The sequence below is a fragment of the Coffea arabica genome, chromosome 6c (genome assembly GCF_036785885.1).
Source record: "Coffea arabica cultivar ET-39 chromosome 6c, Coffea Arabica ET-39 HiFi, whole genome shotgun sequence".
NCBI lineage: Eukaryota > Viridiplantae > Streptophyta > Magnoliopsida > Gentianales > Rubiaceae > Coffea > Coffea arabica.
In genome coordinates, this window is record NC_092320.1 from 9,572,681 (window position 1) to 9,592,969 (window position 20,289).

General features: G+C 36.8%; 1 protein-coding gene across 5 annotated transcripts; it reads right to left on the bottom strand.

Moving 5' to 3' along the window:
• Nucleotides 1-3,258: 3,258 nt before the first annotated feature.
• Nucleotides 3,259-8,291, bottom strand: LOC113691544 (kihadalactone A synthase LFS-like). 5 transcript variants are annotated; one of them, XM_027209718.2, is made up of 11 exons: nt 8,071-8,291; nt 7,392-7,587; nt 6,926-7,024; nt 6,772-6,823; nt 5,701-5,822; nt 5,533-5,594; nt 5,387-5,445; nt 4,962-5,018; nt 4,448-4,493; nt 4,107-4,186; nt 3,259-3,798 (listed from the first exon to the last, which is right to left on the bottom strand). In XM_027209718.2, exons 1-11 carry the CDS (start codon nt 8,161-8,163, stop codon nt 3,726-3,728), a joined length of 939 nt encoding a protein of 312 aa, XP_027065519.1. In that variant the 5' UTR covers nt 8,164-8,291; the 3' UTR covers nt 3,259-3,725. The 5 variants fall into 5 exon arrangements, with proteins under 5 accessions (XP_027065519.1, XP_027065518.1, XP_027065521.1 ...); XM_027209717.2 differs by having other exon boundaries at nt 5,533-5,633; XM_027209720.2 differs by having other exon boundaries at nt 5,533-5,633; nt 7,392-7,657; nt 8,071-8,228.
• Between the last annotated feature and the right edge of the window lie 11,998 nt (nt 8,292-20,289).

The window sequence follows — 20,289 nt, forward strand, 5'->3', positions numbered from 1 at the left end:
TCATTCACATGCTATTTTAATACAATTTTAATTTGGGAGCATATAACATGATCAAGAAACAGCATAACCAATTAGGACTATATTTTGACCTCAAAAAAAAAAATTTGGCCTAGATGCCACTGACACGTTGCCGTAATTTGCGATGCCAATTGGGACTATTTAACGCTTTTTTCTTTTGCAAGGAGTTAGAACACTGTAAAGTTTATTTAGGCAAACTTTACTTCATCGATGATTTGAGTATTAAATTATTGAATATACTACAAATCCTATAATATTAGTCTGCTACAAAAAATAATTATTTTACTAGCATATGTTATTTGCGTACAAAATTTCAGAAGTAAATCAAATGCTTTTACTTATCTATATCTATATGTATTGCAGAAGGGATTTTTAGTAAAGACCCTCTTAATAACTTCCAAACTTCTCATTCTTTTTTCTAAATTTTTGTATTTATTTTAATACATAAAAAGTAGTGGGTTATAATCAATTCTATCGCAAATCAAATTTAAAATTTAAAACATTTCCACTATCTGCTTCATAAACCGTTTATAGTTTGTTATTTATATTTTAAATCTTTTTTACTCCTTACTTAAAGACAAATGCTTATTCGTATGCTATTTTAATACAATGTTACATTTTTATAATTAAGAAATATTTGTCACCATACTAACCCTATAACCACCCCTACAAATGACCTTTGCAAATTACAATCATGTTTGAAAAAAATCACAAATGTGCAACTAAATGTAAAATTGAGAGGGTAAAATGCAGCTAATGTAAAGTTAAGGGGGCTTATTATATTTAACTCTAAAAAAAAATTTCAAGAACGGAACAAGTAGTGGATTATAGATTTTTGTATTTATTTTAATAAATAAAAAGTAGTGGGTTATAACCAATCCTATCACCAGTTAAATTTAAAATTTAAAATTTTTCCATAATCTACTTCATAAACCGTTTATAGTTTGTTATTTATACTTTAAATCCTTTTTATTCTATAATTAAAAACAAATACTCATTCACATGTTATTTTAATACAAGTTTAATTCGAAAGCATACAACATGATCAAGAAACAGTAGAACCAATTAGGACTAGATTTTGACCTCTAAAAAAAAATTAGACCTAGATGCCACTGGCACGTTGCCGTAACTTGCGAGGCCAATTAAAACTATTTAACGCTTTTTTCTTTTGCAAGGAGTTAGGACACTATAAAATTTATTTAGGCAAACTTTGCCTCATCGGTGATTTGAGTATCAAGTTATTGAATATACTACAAATCCTATAATTTCAGTCTGCTACAAAAAATAATTATTTTACTAGCATGTGTTATTTGCGTACAAAATTTCAGAGATAAATCAAATACTTTTACTTATATTCTATATAATTTGAATAGTTTTTTAGCGAATATAACCATACTATGCAAGACCATCACTTTGTACAATTGGACCTAGCAAATTGTACATCAATCACAATTTAGATTTTGCTCGATATTTGTGCAGTTGGTGAGTTCCATCAGTAACACTACATCAAACTTCTAATATTGTTCCATACTCTTATCAACGTGTATTTCCAAAAATTATAGTTTTGAAAATGATACATGTGCTCGAAAGTTAGTTACGTGGTTGAGGTCAAGTAATTTTACAATATCACAAGCATTGTTGATAGCAAATTCAAAGAGAATATGGATATCCGAATATACAATCATGTGTACGGTAAACTTACTCTATTTAATTTAATTACTGCACAAATGTTTTAAATTTATAATCATAAGCTATACCTTTTTTTCATTCTTACTAGATTAAATATTTTCGAATACTTGTTTACATTCAAAGAATTAACATAGAAAACATGTTCTATGAGACATGTTCTATGAGCTATGCAAAAATTGTAAATAACTATGTGAAGATCGTTTTTCAAAAACAGTATGTATGCATTGTAATGACATAGTCGACACTGTTTTTAGGTAATTAATTTCATGTACATTTAATTTCAACAAAATTTTCTGTATTGTATATAACATTTTATTTGTCAAACAGGTACAATGTTAACATACAAATCAAATATTCCAGTGGTAATATGCATCTTAATCTACAGGACAGATATACACGACTCATATTTGATTGTAATGCTTCTTATCTCAAAGAATTACAAAGGAAGATAGAGTTTCTTGATATATGTTTATTTTTTATAATGCTATTTATAAATTATGTATACAAAATACATTAATTTTGAATTTCGCATGTATTTAATTCTCAGGACAATGGTGATAGGTTGTTCAACAACTGAATCAATTCATACAAAGATCATGCATTTTCATTTGTAGTACGCATTCCATAAAATTCAACAGAATTAATTAAATCATCAATTTTGGCTTTCGTACTAAAAGTTGATTGGTGTGAAAAGTGTTCGCACCTTCATGCAAGATTATCAAATCGGATGCATAATATTTGTAAGTATTTTATTTTAACAACATTTAATTACATTCATTTTTATTCATATATCATTCATTTTCTAATATAATTTTTTTTTTCAAGATCTATCTTCCGAAAAAGGTAATTTTTGAATAATATACACATTCTATCATATTTCAAACTATTGTTGGACAGATGTTATATTTTAATTGTATTAGTACAATTTTTTAACCTTTTTTAATTTGCCCTTTTATTTTCATTTTTTAATAATGTCAGTACCATACGTAGCACGGATATTTACACTACTTATATAGTAATTTTCATTACAAGTTATCGTCATGTTACTTCACAAAGGATTAGATACATAATTGTGGATCTAAGACAATTTTGAAGAGCTTTCGTAGTATGTGGGAGGTTAAGTCTGAATTCAATTAAATCGTAAAATTAATGAAAGTAATCATTACTAACTGTAATCTAACCAGGCACAATATTCTGGCCTAGATCATCTCCCGAATGGGCCGAGTCAGGGACATTAGGCATTTGGGCAAAAGATGGCGTGTATGGGAACATTAGTCGTTTGGGCAAAGGTGGTATGTCATTTATGAAGCAGTATCAAATTTTCGGACCATCCACCGCAAATAATAAAAGCCAGCCAGCCAGAGCCAGATGTCTTCTGATATCCAAACAAATATGCACACAGGATATGGTGAATCAGACGCATAGACGAGAGAGTAATGACCTGCTAATAAAACTAACGTTGTTTACGTCTAACCTGCTGTCTACCAATAATCCGGAAAGAGTGACTAGCATGATGGATCTCTTGGAAACAATAAAATATTATGTACTAGATTTCTGTAACATTTCATATCATTCATAATGTAACGGCTGAATATACAATTTCATGTATTTTAACGTTTCAAAATCTGGATTATTTCAGCTAAGTCATAATTTTTGTGTTCCTAGCCATCAAATATTAGGGAAAAACCAACTGATAAGAATGTACATAACCATCCGTTACATGAAACAACAGATCAGCAAAAGGTTCAACAACCTTGCCAATCAGGGACGAACGCCTCCAGGGCATATGGCGCAGCGGTTGAAGGGTCAACCTTGTGTTGCTGGTTTCCCCACTAACCAGGTCCCCACTAATCAGGGTTCGTGCCCGTTGCGTCGCACATCCTGACGCGCCCGGAAAAGCTGTATGAGGCTATCGACTTCCCTCCGATTTGGTGTACCGGCTCGGGTCCAAAGGGTTCGGGTCGGGGCATATTCCGAGTTACAAAAAAAAAAAAAAAAAAAATCAGGGACGAACTATCCTAGGAGCTCAGATCAGCATGCGTATGTTCATATCTCTGCACCAAGTAAGCTCCACATATGATGGGTGGGAACCTGAACACAGATACAATAAATCAATGGCACAATGACACCATTACATCTGGCCAAAACATACAAAGGTTTTCCGCTGATCCACCTTGGATGTTATAGGTCAAACTAAATTTACTAACTCAACAGCTTGGCATCTACTATTACCGGTTCCAAGAGCGAAAAAAAAAAACTTGTAATTGAGAATTTACGACCAAACCTTTCACGTACGTGAACGTTGCAACCAATAGCAGATCTCTTCTGGCCAAAACAACTAAAAGAAGATAATAATGACCTACAAAATCCCATATCATGTATCTAAATGCAATACATACTTCGGAGGATTATCCTCTGACTGGCAGGTTGGCAGGCATTTGACAACACAATTGAAACTGGGCAGCACGAAGAAAGCAATCTGCCCACCATCACAGAGAGAAGAAGTTAGCAAGGCCCTGATCGCTGCTTACAGAACTAAATTTCTTACGGAGAAATCAGCCGAGCTTGTAACGTCCACTGTATCTGTAAAGCTATGGCTTGAGAAAGGTTTAACTATTTAGAACTACGTTTGAAACTTTGCTTGTGCTAATGTATTTGACGCAGACACTGTTTAAGATGAGGATCTCATTCCAACAAAACATTGCTGTTACAGAACATATGGAGGTTCAGAAAGCCTTACAGAATATCTTTCTTGACCACTAATCAAGACTCGATGTAGTGTTGACCTGAAATGAAAGTTCAGTAAATTAGATATTCAATTAGTTTATCTCCAAGAAACCATAAATTCCAGGCCCTCAACTACAAATCTTCAGGTTTCCTGAATTATCAAACTTCATAACCCAACCACTGAAAATGGATGACTGCTTTTACGAAGAGTTATTAACTTCAGACATTAGTGATTGTTTTTCTTACAACGAAACCACCATAGAGATAATTAGGTTCAATGTGTGCTAGAACATGAGAACTCCTTGACTGAAACAGCTGTCTAATTAAAAACTGAATGCTTCTAGAAAAGACTGGTAAAATATGGGAACCCCTTGTCTGTGTTAGACATTCAATTATTGGTGCATGATTTGTGTTAAAACACAGACAAGAAAAATGAGAACTAACAGTTGCAATAGCTCAAGAAGCATTCTCATTTTTTTAGGAGGGGGAAAAAAGGATTACTGTGCTTAGTAAAAACTCAGAATTACCTAAAAGAACAATTGCTCCAGCGCTCCAGTAAATCTCCAAGATTCACAATAAATGCTCTGCATTTTGTGCATCAACTATTTATTTGCAGCCATCATAGAATGCAGTATGATACTTATCGTTGGGACTAATCTAATCTATAACAGTTATGCTGCAACAATAATTTAACAAGAAGTCTAAAAATAAGAATGGCAGAATGTCAAGAGCATAGCCATAAGAAAGTTCTTTAGGTTAATGAGCTATACTAATTCATGAGCTGACTCCACAAAAGACTTTTTGATCTATGGAGTGACAGCATAATATCCTTTTTTAATTTTTTTTTTAATATATGTATGATGAAATGTCCAGACACACCAAACAAGGAATCAGGAACAGAAAATTCGTTTCTACTTAAGAGAAACTGATCGTTGAGAGAAAAAGGCCTTACCCTTTTACTGGTGACACGTATTCCCAAATCTGAGGCTCAAAATGCTTGTCCTTGCATATCTGCAATGGAACAGCAGGTTCATGGTCCCACTCAAGAATAATTATGGGATCATTCCTAAGCAATCTAATTCCAACGTTTGTGGATACCTGAAGACCAATGACATCATCTGTGGCTAAGAAGGTAAGCAAGCCAAAGTCAGAGTGGGCACCTGCACCATATATTCCGCTTTCTGGTTCAGAGATTTTACCTGAATTAATCAAGCTCATGTCAGCTTATAAATACAGCCTTCTTTAGGAAACTGTCCACAACCTGACCTTCATAATGTAGTGGTCGCAAGATTGCAATAGGATTGCCTAGCATTTCTGATTGATCAAAAAAGTTTCCATCCAGGTCAAGTGCTAGGGCTATAATTCTAGCAACTGCCCTTGCAACCTCACTGAATGCAAGAATAAAGACAGAGAGGATGTCAGTATCAAACAAGCTGTAAAAGCAGTCTGCAAGATGTAGAGCTAAATGTAGGAAGAGTTGGAGAGAACTACTGAAAGTACATCACAAGATAATAATCAAGAACCTTTCAAATTTGGCAGTAGAAAAGATGCAGAACCAGACAACGACTTCAGTTTCATTTCAACATCATTGACTAGTATTGTACCTTGGAACAAGATAAGCCTTTCCAAAATGAAAAACACCAATATTTCAATAGTCAAATGATGAACAAAATGATAGGTTCTCGCTTGAGAAATGTGGTGCTCATTGTTTAATTACCTGATAATTAAACACAGAATTCCATTCTTCAAACTAGGAAGAATTAACAGTGAATGTGTGGATTCAAGCAAGCGCTTAAAGACATCATAGGCGAGTCAAAAAATTGTGTCCAAGTCTAATCAATTAATGTATTAGAAATGAGGGCGAATACAAAATCTATGTATTTGGACTTACTCAACACGATTTGATGACACATATTCATCAATAATGACTGTTCCGCTAAAAGAAATAATGATTTATCTGATTTTGTAAATATACAACCGCATGGGAGCAGAGATATAACATCTTATGCATCAGTGACATCGAATTAAGTAATTTAACCAGATGGCCAGCAATTTACAATCTAAGTGGCCCAACCACCAATTTCATCAGAATTTAACACATCAAATGTTGTTAAGGTGATGGAAATGCAAATTGGTTAAGAAAAAAATATACCCTTGCACCCAAAGATGATTAATCAATATGATTAACTAAACTGATCTGCTGCTTACTCATACAACAGCAAAGATGATTCAGGTCAGTACTTGACATTAAGTTACTTCTGCAGCACCGATGAGAGCAACCACATGCAAGAGAAATAGATAGTTTTTCTGATACATGATAGGCATCTCAATACTTACAGTGCTTCGCGGTGGTACCTCTCCATAGTTTCTCTCCATCCAGGCAAAATATCTTTACAGAAAAAAAAAATTCCACTTGTAACCAAAAGATTTGCAAGATTTATGAAGCAAGATTGATGTTCACCATGTAACAATAATTGCGTAGCAAAGTTACCTGCCGTAGGCCACAAGTTTGGTCCATGAAATGGTTTTTCGGCTTGAGGATCATCTTCTGGTACTTCCACACCAATGTAATATCCTTCTTTATAATCTCCTACAAGAACATCAGGGCGCAGAAATGCTTAGCTCAAATAAAAACACGAACTTAGTTCTGCTGCTCATTCTGGTAAGTGGCATGTACAAACATCACATAAGAGAACAGAGGACGCAGAAAGAAAAGGAGCATATAAACAACATAAAAGAGGCCTGATAAGTGACATTTGATAGCAATGCAAAAATAGCCACAGCCAGGAGTTGATATAGTCAACATGTAGGGCCGGAAGGTGTTGAAAATGAAAATATTCTAGAGCAACAAGAGAATGAACTCCAACTATTCACTTGTTTAATGCATTGGCTACACCTGTCCTGGTATTCTGGTATGTAAAAATTAGGATAAACGCAGTAGGTATGAGAAAGCAAACCATGTATCTGGTTGACAGGATCCAGATGCTGATCTAGAAGAGGAGTGTAACCACGGTTTTTTTCATTCCTGAGAAGCTTCATCTTTTCACCCAGTGGTAGACTAAAGAACCTTTTGCTTTGAGAAAAGACCTCATCCATAAATTCTGGGCTGATACCATGATTGACTACATAAAAAAATCCAGAGTCCAAGCAAGCCTAAATAAACGATAACATCATTAGGAGTAAGCAAATCAACTCCCAGAACGATGCCAATCATTGGTAAGCCCTGATATGGAGAATGGAAACGGCTTTAGATAAAGGTGTATATTATTGTAAGAGTATTTGTACAGACACGAACAGGTTACCCATGTATAGCTGCAATAACAAATTAATACAGCACTAATCGATAAAAGTGATCATAGAATTGAGATGCAGAGTTGCGTTACGTTACGTTACTTGCTGTATCTATTACATCGTTGCATGGAAATACTATATACTAACTTAACAACTGAACAATTCATTACTTGCTAAGAGGTATTAGTCCCACTCTCTACTCATATATTCACTCCTTTAGTTCTTCAACCTTCAAACTAAATTACTCATCAAAGAATGCACAAAAATAAACTTAAATCGAACGATAGCAGGTGTTGTGGGGGGGGGGGGGGGGAATAAAAAGAAAAGGAGGAGTGGAGTGCCTGCCTGTCTGAGGAGAGAAACAGATTTTTGTATGTCGGAATCGGAGAGGTCTATACAATTCAGTGCCGCCATACAATTCAGTTCGTCGAAATTCATGGTTAATATCCTTCTTTGGGTTTTCCTCGATTAAGTTAGGGAATGTCAGCAAGTTGCAGCGTTGACAAAGGAATAGGGAGAAGCTTTTCAAGAAGAAGTCTTCTGGGGAAGTTGGATAAAAAAAAAAAAGCCAGAGTGGGTCATTTTGTCAGTCTTGATTTGAGTTTTTAACTGTCTTGGAAATGGGCACAAAATCGGACTTCATTGGAAACCGATTCCAGTATTCTTAAAACCCAGCCCATCTTCAATTGGGTTGTCAGTTGGGCTTACTTCTCATGTTTCAAGGAACATCTTTCACTCTTTTGCGGCAACATAGGATCAAACTATTCTGAAAAAAAATAAAAATATATTTGCATTCTTCACGGACGTTGATTAGCGTAGGATTATATACAAGGACTCCTCTCACGTGTAGAGGCTTTCTCTCTCTCTTGGGAAGAGAGCTTCTTTCTCCTTGGTGGGAACTTCAGCGTTTGAAACTTCAAAGCAACCAATGAACACAGTTCAAAAGTTTGAAACTTTGCTATCTTCCAGTTACCAAAATTGTCTGCATGTTGGGATCGTAAAGCCAAGCATTCACTAAGGATCCAGAATCAGATATCATCAAGAAGGCATAGTGAAGGAAACAAGAACAGGGGAGCGGGTTGTAGAGTGAAAAAAAAAAAAAAAAAAAAAAAAAAAAGCAAAAATGCAGGAAAGGTAAGGGTACTTCAGTTAGCCTATTTCCTGAGCAACTGGTCGGAAAATTCCAACAACTCTGGTTAAGGAAGGACGTCTAGTGAAGGTATTTTAACTGTTCTTGCTCTTGTGCTCTTTTCTTTTTTCCTAGTACATTTGGCTCAGCTATTCAGCTCAGTGTGTTTGTCTGGAGAAAACGTTATCTTTTATCTTATTTTTACCTCTATAGGGTTAGGTGTTTAGTGTGGCTGGTGGTAAGTGCTAGGAGTGCCATCTGGTTTCAGCTTGGGTCAGAATGGAGGAGGAATTGGTGGAAGTGTTACAGAAATTCGCCCTCTCAGAAAGGGAAGTAGGGGGTACCCTTCTGGAGTTGGGGGACCTAGATGAGGGCATTACAGAGTGTCAGGGTAGTATCATAGGGAAGATACGGGGGGAGAAGATTGCTAATTTCACAGGAGTTAAAAATTTTGCTACTGTGGCTTGGAGCTACCCTAAAGGTCTTAGAGTAGCTGAGTTAGGTCCTAATGTTTTCCAATTTACTATCCCGGATGCTAAGGATAGGGAACGAATTCTTGGAGGAGGGCCATGGATCATAGACAACCAGATTTTAGTGCTTAGAAATTGGGAGGTGGGGATAGAGGAGGATGAAGACGCGTTTAGTGTAGCTCCGGTTTGGGTGCAGGTATGGAACCTGCCCATACATTGTCTGTCTAAGACAGTGGGAAAGAAAGTGGGATCTATCTTTCGTGAGGTTAGGGAGGTGTTAATCCCTCAATCAGGGGGCAAGGAAGGGAAACATATGAAACTTCTGGTTCTGATAGATATTAAACAGCCTTTGTTGAGAGGTTCAACAATCCAGATGAACGGGGTGAGTAAGTGGCTGTCTTTTAAATATGAAAAATGTCCCGACTTCTGCTATAGTTGTGGTGTCATTGGGCACAGTGAAAAGAATTGTAAGTGCCCTGTGATGGTGAAAAAGGGACAATACCAGAACCAGTATGGACCTTGGATGAGGGTGTTTGGGGGAAGAGGATCTCCTCAGAAGGAAGGTACCCAAAAGATTTGGACGCCACACAAGCAGGTATGGAAGGTTAGAAATGGGGAAATGATCAGAATAGAGGATTTAGAGAAACAGGAGAAAGGGGTAGGTCTGTATGAGAATATGGATTTGAGCAAGACAAAGGAAGTTAGGGGGGAAGAGAGCCAGACTCATGAGTTAGAGAAGGGGGGACTCACTATTGCAGATAGGGAGAAGGCTGGTAGGATATTACCAAATTGGAGCTCTGAGAAGGACAGGGAGAAGGTGATAGGGATGCAGGAGGGTATTAAGAGTAGTACAGGAATGGATGTAGTACGAATATTGGAGGGTAGGAATGATGAGGGTACTAATATGGGAAATACTGAGAAGGGAGAGGTTGGAAGGACAGGAGAAGGTAAAGGAGGGGAACAAGAAATACCCAGGTCAGGGGAGGAGCTAGTGAATATGGAAACAGATGAAACCACCAATAAAGAAAACCAAGGAGGGTGTAGGATAGAGGGGAAGAGGTTCAGGAGAGTGCACACTGGACCTAGAGAGATTAGAACTCCTCTAAAGGAGCTCAATGGGACAAAAAGGAAGTTTTATCTGTGTGATGAAGAAATGACAGATGTGGAGAACCAGGATCACATAGATAAAAAGTATAGGGGAGAACAGATTGGAGGGATAAGCAAGGATTTGTCTGAAGGGGATGGGATCAGCCCTCACTGGTCCCCAAAGGACCAATGAGAGCTATGGTGTGGAATTGCCAAGGAGCAGGGAGCCCCTTGACAATTCCCCACCTGAAGGAGGTTAAAAACCTCCTCTCCCTGAACATGATATTCCTGAGTGAGACTAAGAATAAAGCTAAGTATATGGAGAAGGTGAAAAGGATCCTGAATTATGATAACTGTTATGTGGTTGAAGCCATGAATAAGGCAGGGGGCATGAGCCTGATGTGGAATGAGGAGACTAAAGTTAAGGAAATTAAACATTCTGCCTTTACTATTGAGGTGTTGATAGAGGATGCAGAAGTGAAGAAGGATTGGTGGCTGATAGGGATCTATGCTAGTTGTGATAACCAGCAGAGACGAGGGCAGTGGGAAGTCATCAGTAGGAGGAAAGTTTTGTGGGGGGAAGACTGGCTTATTATGGGGGACTTTAATGACTTATGTTCTAATGAGGAGAAGTGGGGAGGTAGAATTAGGGAGGAGTGGAGTTTCTATGACTTCAGAAATTTTATTCAGGAGAACCAGCTGGTTGATTTGGGGTTTGAAGGTAACCCATGGACTTGGAGTAATCAGTGGCAAAATGGAGAAATTAGACAAAGGCTGGATAGGGGTCTAAGTAGTGGAAGTTGGAGCAATCTGTTTGAGCACCCCAAGTGTACTCATTTAGAAAGCTTAGCCTCTGACCATAGCATGCTGATTCTGGACACTATTCCAGGGGTAAGGAGGAAAAAAAAGAGATTCTGGTTTGACAAAAGATGGGTCCAGAGAGAAGGTATAGGAGAAGTGATTAAGAAGGCCTGGGATGAGGATGTTAGAGGATCCAGAATGTTCAGAGTTATGAATCAGATTAAGAGGTGTAGGGTTGCTCTGCTGAAGTGGAGAAATGATTTTATTGATAACACTAGGAAGAGGATCTCTACTCTGAAGCAGCAACTGATTAAGGAAAAAAGTTCAGAGGCTGAAGGTAGGAAGGGGAGAATAGCTGTTTTGAAGAATCAGTTAGTGGGAGCTTATAGGGAAGAGGAACTGTATTGGAGTCAGAAAGCAAGGCTCAACTGGCTTCAGGAAAGGGATAAGAATACTAAATACTTCCATGCAGTGGTGAAGGGGAGGAGAAAAAGGAATAATATAGGTAATTTGCAAAAAGAGGATGGGTCCTGGACTACGGATGACAAGGAGATAGCAGAAGAGATTGCTAGTTATTATAAGCAGCTTTTTAAGTCTTGTAGGACTGATGATTTTGAGGAGATTCTGGATGGCATTCCTTGCACTATTACTAGGCAGATTAATGAAAATATTACTAGACCTGTAGAGGAAAATGAGATAAAAGTAGCTGTTTTCTCCATGAATCCCAACAAGGCTCCAGGGCCTGATGGGATGACACCTCTCTTTTTTCAAAAATTCTGGTTAACCATCAAGGAGGAGGTTGTGAATGCAATCAGAACTTTCTTTCACTCGGGCCACATTCTCAAATCTCTGAACCACACCACTATATCTCTTATTCCGAAGGTAGAGTTGCCCACTGATCTGAAGCATTACAGGCCTATTAGCCTGTGTAATGTTTTATACAAAGTAATCTCTAAGATCCTAGCCAATAGGCTGAAACCTGTCCTGGATTTCTGTATCAGCAAAAACCAGTCAGCCTTCATACCAAACAGACAAATCTTAGATAATATTATCATTTCCCATGAATGTCTTCACTTCCTTAAAAACAAGAGACAAGGCAAGGATGGTTATACTGCTATTAAATTGGACATGTCTAAAGCCTATGACAGAGTTGAGTGGAGTTATCTGAAAGCTGTTATGGAAAGGATGGGGTTCAATTATATCTGGGTAGCATGGATTTTGGATTGTATTAGCTCAGTATCATACTCCTTCAATGTTAATGGAGAGACTAAGGAGTATGTAATCCCTTCAAGGGGCATCAGGCAAGGTGACCCACTGTCACCTTACTTGTTTCTTTTATGCTCTGAAGGTCTCTCAAACCTGTTAAGGAAAGCAGCACGACAAGGCAAGCTAAGTGGTTTAAGAATCAGCAAACAAGGACCTGCTATTACTCATCTATTTTTTGCTGACGACACCCTAATATTCTGTAAAGCTGCGGGGGAGGAAGCAAGGACTTTGAAAGCTATTCTGAATCAGTATGAGAAGGGATCTGGTCAAGTCATTAATTTGGAAAAATCTTCTATCTGTTTTAGCAAAAACACTAAGGCTGAAGATAAGAAGGAAACCTGTGAGTCTTTAGAAGGGGTTAGGATAGTGAGCCAGGGTAAATATCTGGGCCTTCCTATGGTGATCACAAGGACAAAAGGTCAGATTTTTGCCTACATTAAAGACAGCATAAAGACTAGGCTCAACAACTGGAAGAACAAGCTTCTAAGTGCAGCAGGGAAAGAGGTGATGTTAAAAGCTGTGACAATGGCCATGCCAATCTATGCAATGTCTTGCTTCAAGTTACCAGTTACACTTTGCAAGGAAATCTCAGGACTAATGGCCAAATACTGGTGGGGTGAAGTAGGAGGGAGAAACAAAATGCATTGGTGTTCATGGGACAGGATGATGAAGGCAAAAATGGATGGAGGTTTGGGGTTCAGGAATTTAAGATGTTTCAACAAGGCGTTACTGGGAAAGCAGATTTGGAGGATGCTCAGATTTCCAAACCTGCTGGTAAGCAAAATCTTAAAAGCTAAGTACTTCCCTAAGGACTCCATTTTGAACTGTAAAATCCCCAAAAATTCGTCCTGGTTCTGGCAGAGTATAATGTCAGCTAGGGAGGTAGTTAAGGGAGGGGTACTGAAGAGGGTAGGATCAGGGAAGAGTATTAGAATTTGGAAAGATCAATGGATCCCAAACAATCTGAATGGAAGACCAACTACAATGAGGGCAGATAGGGGGGAGGAACAGAGAGTGGAGGAACTAATTACAAACTTCAGATGGAATAGGAATGAAGTCTACAGGAGGTTCAATAGGGAGGATGCGGATAACATACTGAAAATACCAATCAGTCTGTCAAATTCTGGGGACAAGCACTTCTGGATACATAGCAGACAGGGAGAATACTCAGTAAAATCCTGCTACCAGACTTTACTCAAGGAAGAGAAAAGGAAAGAAAGTGATGCGAGAGGAGAGTCTGGGTCGAGCTATGATGACTCCAACACACAAATCTGGAAAACTCTTTGGGAGCTGAACATTAAACATAAGATCAAGCTATTCATATGGAGATGCATTACGAATACGCTGACAGCTAGGGAATCGATCTTCAGGAGAACAAAGCAAGGATCGCCATTTTGCTCAAGATGTGGGGATGGAATAGAAACAGTAGAACACATCTTGTTCCACTGTCATCAGGCCCAGAAGGTTTGGAAGCTGGCACCAGTACAATGGGATGGTTTACAGAATCAAACAGGATGCTTCAAGCAATGGTGGTCAGCATTAGTCCAAGCCAGAAATAGAAATGGAGGAAGGCAGCATATTGGATTGACAGCTAATATACTGTGGCAGCTATGGAAGGACAGAAATGAAATGGAGTTTGAAGGGAAAGAGAGAGATGGATGGAAAGCTGTACATAAAGCTAGCACGGAATGGATGGAGTATGAGGAAGCTGGAAAAAGGATGAATGAGGAAAGCACACTAGAAACAGATGAAGCAAGAGAAAGAGCTAGGGAGGAAGGAAGGGAGGAGGAAGACATGATGGAACTTCAAGTAGCTACTAAGAGATCAGCTGAGGGTAAGAGGTTGGGAATTGGGGTTGTAGCTAGGCAGAATGGAGGGAGAATCAGAGCTGAATGGAAGTTAATTGAAAGAAGTTCGGACAAGGATATTTAGGATGAAGCCGAAGCAGTAAGATTGACTATGTTGAAAGCAAGACAGTTGAGCTGGCAGAAAATCAAAATCATCAATGCTAACAAACAGCTTATTGCCTTGCTTAAAACTGGGATAGGGGACAACCCAAATACTGCTACATTGGTTGAGGATATACAAGCGTTAGCTAATCTGTTTCAAGTGTGCTCTTTTGAAGAAAGAACTAGTAGTAATATGACTCTATGTAATCACATTAGCCATTATGCTTTAAGCATATTTAGGGATGAGGAGAGGTTTTTTGGCTCTCCTTAAGTGTCTTGGTACACTTAGTATAGTTGATTGGGCCTTTGCTCAGATATTGTAAAGTTAGTTTTTTTATAAAATGACATCTATCGTTTCCGGAAAAAAAAAAAAAAAAAGATTAGCGTAGGATTAAAGCATCTTCATTGTTTACAGTAGCACGGATTGCCACATCATTTAACTCTAAATTTCATGGCTTTTTTAACTCTATGGTCCAAGAGCAAATATTAAGAACACCGAAAAAACACTTGAGATCCTCGGTGAGATGTTTTCTATGCCAATTCAGTGCCACCAATAGTATTGTGCCAAGTGTCATGTTATTATTTACCCTTGTGTTAAATCAAGCCAAATTAAATTATTAAAAAATTAAAATGTAAATAATAACATGACACTTGACACAATATTATTGGTGGTATTGGGTTGGCATAGAAAACATGTCACCGAGGATCTCAAGTGCCGAAAAAAGAGATGAGCCCGCCATATATATATATATATATATATATATATATATATATATATATATATATATCTGACAGTATCAGCAACCTCTTGACTTTGAGGTTAGAAATTGGAATTTTGCAGATAAGATAGCACCAAAACAGATCTCTTATCCGGATAATATGAAGATCATCGATGCCACTAATTTGAGAGTTATAAACGTTGATAAACCATTAATAGTTTTGTTATATAAATAATATAATAATGTTTCAATCTAATTTCACTAACCACTAATATTTTCAACCTGACTTTTAAACGCTTATCCTTAACTTTTAGGTAATTCCATTGTTCGATTGTAGGCTTTCATCCCAATGTTTAAAAATCTGAAACGAGTTCGATCGTTGAATTGTCTGGTCCGACTACAAACAAACGTGTCTTGTCTGGTCCTAACTTTCCAGTTTCCATTCCAATCGACCACGTAACTCGTCAAGTTAAATCCATTCTAGTCCGACCCAACGAACAATTAAAAAGAAGGCATCGTTTTTTTCACGTGAAAAGATTGCGACAACATTCTGTTCTTCGGAGAATGAATGTGTGGAGCTGATTCATCATCATTTTTTGTGCCACAAAAGTGTGCATGGACTCATTTAATTCTTTTGTAAACAAGTGCTCGATGTGTTTACGTGTTAAATTTTTTTTCTTAGAAGAGCGGAGATCAATTGAAAAGACACATAAATGCAAGAGAAGTTAATAACTACAAGCGTTTTCTTTATTCATACAATAGATTAAGTATTATTTAGATAGTGTCCGTAAACACTTATTAGAAAAATTCAAGAATAAAAGAACTGTTTGGATCTATCAGTTTTTCAAAAATTATAAAATTTTTTAAAAAAGTAATCTAATTTATTTTAAGTATTCAAAAAATATTTTAAAATACATTTTAAAAACTCTACTACTCTTAAATATTTCAAAATATGCTTTAAAATCCCAAAGAGATTTGAAAAACACGCTAAAAATAAAAAATAGGTAATCCGAACGGATAGAATCGTTAACCCCAGAAGCAGAACAAATACGTCTTTAAACTATTACAACACAAATGCTTTAACGCAGCTTTGGATCCTATGTCTCGGTGCATTGCATATCTGCTGATAATAATAAGATAAGAGAAACAAAGGGGAAAAATGACAAACTCGAGGAACAGAAGGAAGTAAAGGACGTCGTCTGCATCTTCCAATCCATATCTAATAAAGGAGCATGAATATTCATAACAAATTGTAACGTCCGATTAATCAGCGCCAAGTCTATATTTATGACAACGGAGCCTGATTCATGTTACAGAAATAATTAATTGATGCAAAATCGAAGGGGAAAAAAAATAAAAGAATGTGTATTTTCAAACGATGAAGTGACAGGAAAAGATGTTCAGGTGGCAGTGAGAACTGTGGATCGGCAAAGAGGACAAGAATTGTGATCGGAGAGCCACTGAGCTATACAAGATGAATGGAAGACGTGCCCACATGGAACTTTTTTACCCCCAACGCCGGGCTCGAAATCTTCCATACAAATTATGCAGTCTCCAACTGCTTCCACCATCGGCATTTCACTCAGTTGATTCTGGTTCAAAGTCTTGGCTTCAAACAACTTTGTCTGGATATAGTTCTCCTCCATAGTTGTCATGGACAGAGCCATCTCCAGATCAAACATTCCCTCCATTGGATTTGATGATGCTAGTCACACGAGATTTTGTAAGGATATGGGCTAGCTAGGAAGTACTCACCAGTTATCTGGGATTGCGGGTATTTTGTAGCGTCTTGCGATGTTTCTTTAGCTCGGACGTGGATGTACTATAGTACTATAGTACATCAATTGCCGATGAATTTGGTCTATATATATATAGAAGCATACGCAAGAAGGGAAGGAGGAGGGGTGGGGAGCTCAAGATGCATTGGCAGCCTTTGGAAATGTGATCCTTCTGATTAGTTTCCTATTTTGCGCTCTTCTGTGGGACCGTCGTTCGACAGAATTTCGACAGGGAAAGACCAACCATTGTATTTGTGGGCCTTAGCTAGCATTCATTGAGAGGGGTCAGATGTTAAATATATATATATTTTTTTATAAAAGTATAATTATTTTGAGATAGTGTGAGTGTGCGTTTTCACATGGTAAAGACTCAGGTGCAATCCTTAGAAAAATTTATACGTGATATGGGAGCATTTGACTTTTTTGTACGGTAGGAATTTAGTATTTTGTAATAAAGCAAAGGGATAATATATACATTTTGGTCCAGATTAATTATTTTGCCATGAGAGCAACTATGGTGGTAAAACTATTATACAGTAATTTTCATTACGAGTTATCGTCATGTTACTTCACAGAGGATTAGGTACATAATTGTGGATTTAAGACAATTTCGAAGAGCTTTCGCAGTGTGCGGGAGATTAAATCTGAATCCAATTAATTGTAAAATTGATGGAAGTAATCACTACTAACTGTAATCTAATCTAACTCCCAGAAAAAAAAAAAAGAAAAGGAAAAGCTTCCTTCTTATCATGTGATTGATTAAGAACATTTATGCGGTCAATTAATTTGGTTTCTACGGTCTTTGTGAATTAATTGTAAGACCATAGAAAGATCTTGTTCAAAATTGCAAATATTATGTTAATTTGAAACTTTTATTTTCTCAAAAATAAAAAAAAGGGCATTATGTTGACTATTCTACACGTGGTGAACATGTTCAATATGTATAAAAATAAAGTTAATGCTTAGATTTGCTTTCCAAATTAAAGCGTGGCGGCGTACATCTAGTTCTAACTTCAATTCAAGGTTGACGGCAGCTGTTTCTGGCTGAGACGGTGTTTCACATGCATAGCGAGCAGAATGACTAAAAAGCAGAAGAAAACAAAGAAGAGGGCTGAAGAGAAAGACGTTTTATGACGACTTCTTTGAAGCTCCCAGCATCGTTATTCACGAAGCTGACGGTCCCCATCCGCGTTTAAGTACGTAAAGGTAAGAGAAACTTTATCACGGACCTTTCCACCAACAAGGTGAATACGTAATTAGTATTTGGTTTTTTCAGAAATACAGTTTGCTACTACTATTATGTAAAGGGGGTGTGACTAACATATTAAATTAATACTAAATCATTTCATTTAACCTTTTTTATTCCAAGTCTTTGCTGAACACTATGTAGCTAGTATACAAATGTCATGTAAATTTGAAAATTATGTTTGGATAGCAGATTGCTTGGAAATTTTCTTCTTTTTTTTTTCTTTTAGAATAACACTAAAGTATCTCTTTTGTGGTGTAATATGTGTAAGATAAAAAGGTGATTGAAATGATAAACAAGATAACTAGACATATTTTATGATGCAAGCCAAAGAAAAAATAAAAAGGAAAAGGCTATCCAAACGCCGACAGGATTCTCTATCCATTTTTCCTGTTCAATACAAAATTATGTAGCTCCACTTATTAATATTGCTCATGTGACACATAACATTGAATGCATATTTAGGGGGTATTTGGTAAATGGGTTTCAAATTCAATAATATTCTAATTGTACCCATAGTCTTCTATTATGGAATTTCACGCCGCATGATTCAGATGAGCTTAGACAAGCATTTGAGGACAAAATCCTTGAATTTGTCAGAGTTGTAGTTAACGTGCAGTCATTTTGATTCAGAAAATAGGTCGTTCATGCTAAAATTGAATTTAAAACCCATTTATCAAATACCCCATAAATATGCATTCAATGTTAATAAGTGAAATTACATAATTTTACATTAGACAGATATAATGAATAGAGGATCCGTCTGATCCAAACGATGTTGGGCTTTAGATACCAGATTTAAGGTTTTCATGCATTAGCCTGTATTAACACATAGATAGAAAGGCAAAAATGGGATGGATTTAATTGCATCATGAAAGGCTAAAATGGCCATTGGCTCTTTTGATCAAACACCGCCAGCTGCGATGAAGCCCACCGGCAATTGATCGTGCAAATCGAACTGCAACTGCAAGTTGACGCTGACGTTGCCCTTATCTTTCTTAATTTCTTCGTCAGGTATGAGTAATATCTTCTTATCTTCTTCTTCTTTTTTTCTTCTTTGAAACAAAATATCTCATCTTGTACTGCTACTACACGAACACCCATGTTGTATGTTTTCTCTCTTGCCTTGATGGTAATCGATAATGACACGCACACTTTCAAGTGATACAAGTTCCCAGTAAAAATTTGACCATTGTTTGAGGACCAAAACTTTCACCATCAATTTCTGTACAAGTTATGCTAAATTTTAAAACATGTACTACTCTTCAATCTTTCATTTGATTTGAGAGAGAGAGAGAGAAGCTTGATTGAATGAATGAAGGTGTGAAATTAAAATATCAGAGCAGCTGTTTAGGAATACGACTGCGGTAGGTGTGCGGCCCGCCATCAACTCATCGAAAAGATCTTAGACTAAGTCGTAGTAGTAGTAATTTGGACTTCGTACGGTGACCCATATTACCTCCGTCCTATTTTGATAGTCCTATATTCCTTTTTTATCTGTCCCAAATTATAGTTCACTTTCCAATTGAGAAATGTAGTTGTATTTTAATTTTCTTAAAATACCCTTATTCAATGTAAGTAATTATTACTATAAATATACCCCATTTAATGAGAGTTGATTCTTTTTTACCATCAATTCAAGTTTTCATAAAGTTATATCATATTTAATGTGAGGGTATTTTAGAAAAATAGCAATTTAAATTTACTTTTTCAATAAAGTTAATTACTTTTTCTTAAATTGTGTGAAAAAAGAAACAGAACTACCAAATTGGGACGGAGAGAGTACTTATTAATATAACAGTAAAAAGCAATCACAATTAATACATATGTTAACTTAAGAATCTTTGCTGGTTGACCTGCAATAGTAGTAAGAGGAGAAGAGAAGACCATAACCACTTTTTTCTTCTTTTTTTTTTTTTTTTAATTTTAGCAAGAAATCCTTTATAGTCAAACCTAGAGGTGCTTGCGTGAAACGTCCCTCGAAAACCTTTTCAACGTTGAATGAATCTGCCGCCGGGGACCGCTAAATTTTGATTCTAGACCGGAGAGAAGATGCGGATAGAAATTTCGTGATTAATGTGGTTGACCGGACAAGGGAAGCGAGAAAGAACCCAAAAAAA

Coding starts and splice junctions, on each gene's coding strand:
- LOC113691544 (XM_027209717.2), bottom strand. CDS start 8,163: ATGAATTTCGACGAACTGAATTGTATGGCGGCACTGAATTGTATAGAC. Junction 7,025..7,391: donor TCCTGTCAACCAGATACATG/GTTTGCTTTCTC, acceptor ATGTTCTTGTAG/GAGATTATAAAGAAGGATAT. Junction 4,187..4,447: donor GTGGTCAAGAAAGATATTCT/GTAAGGCTTTCT, acceptor GATGGTGGGCAG/ATTGCTTTCTTCGTGCTGCC.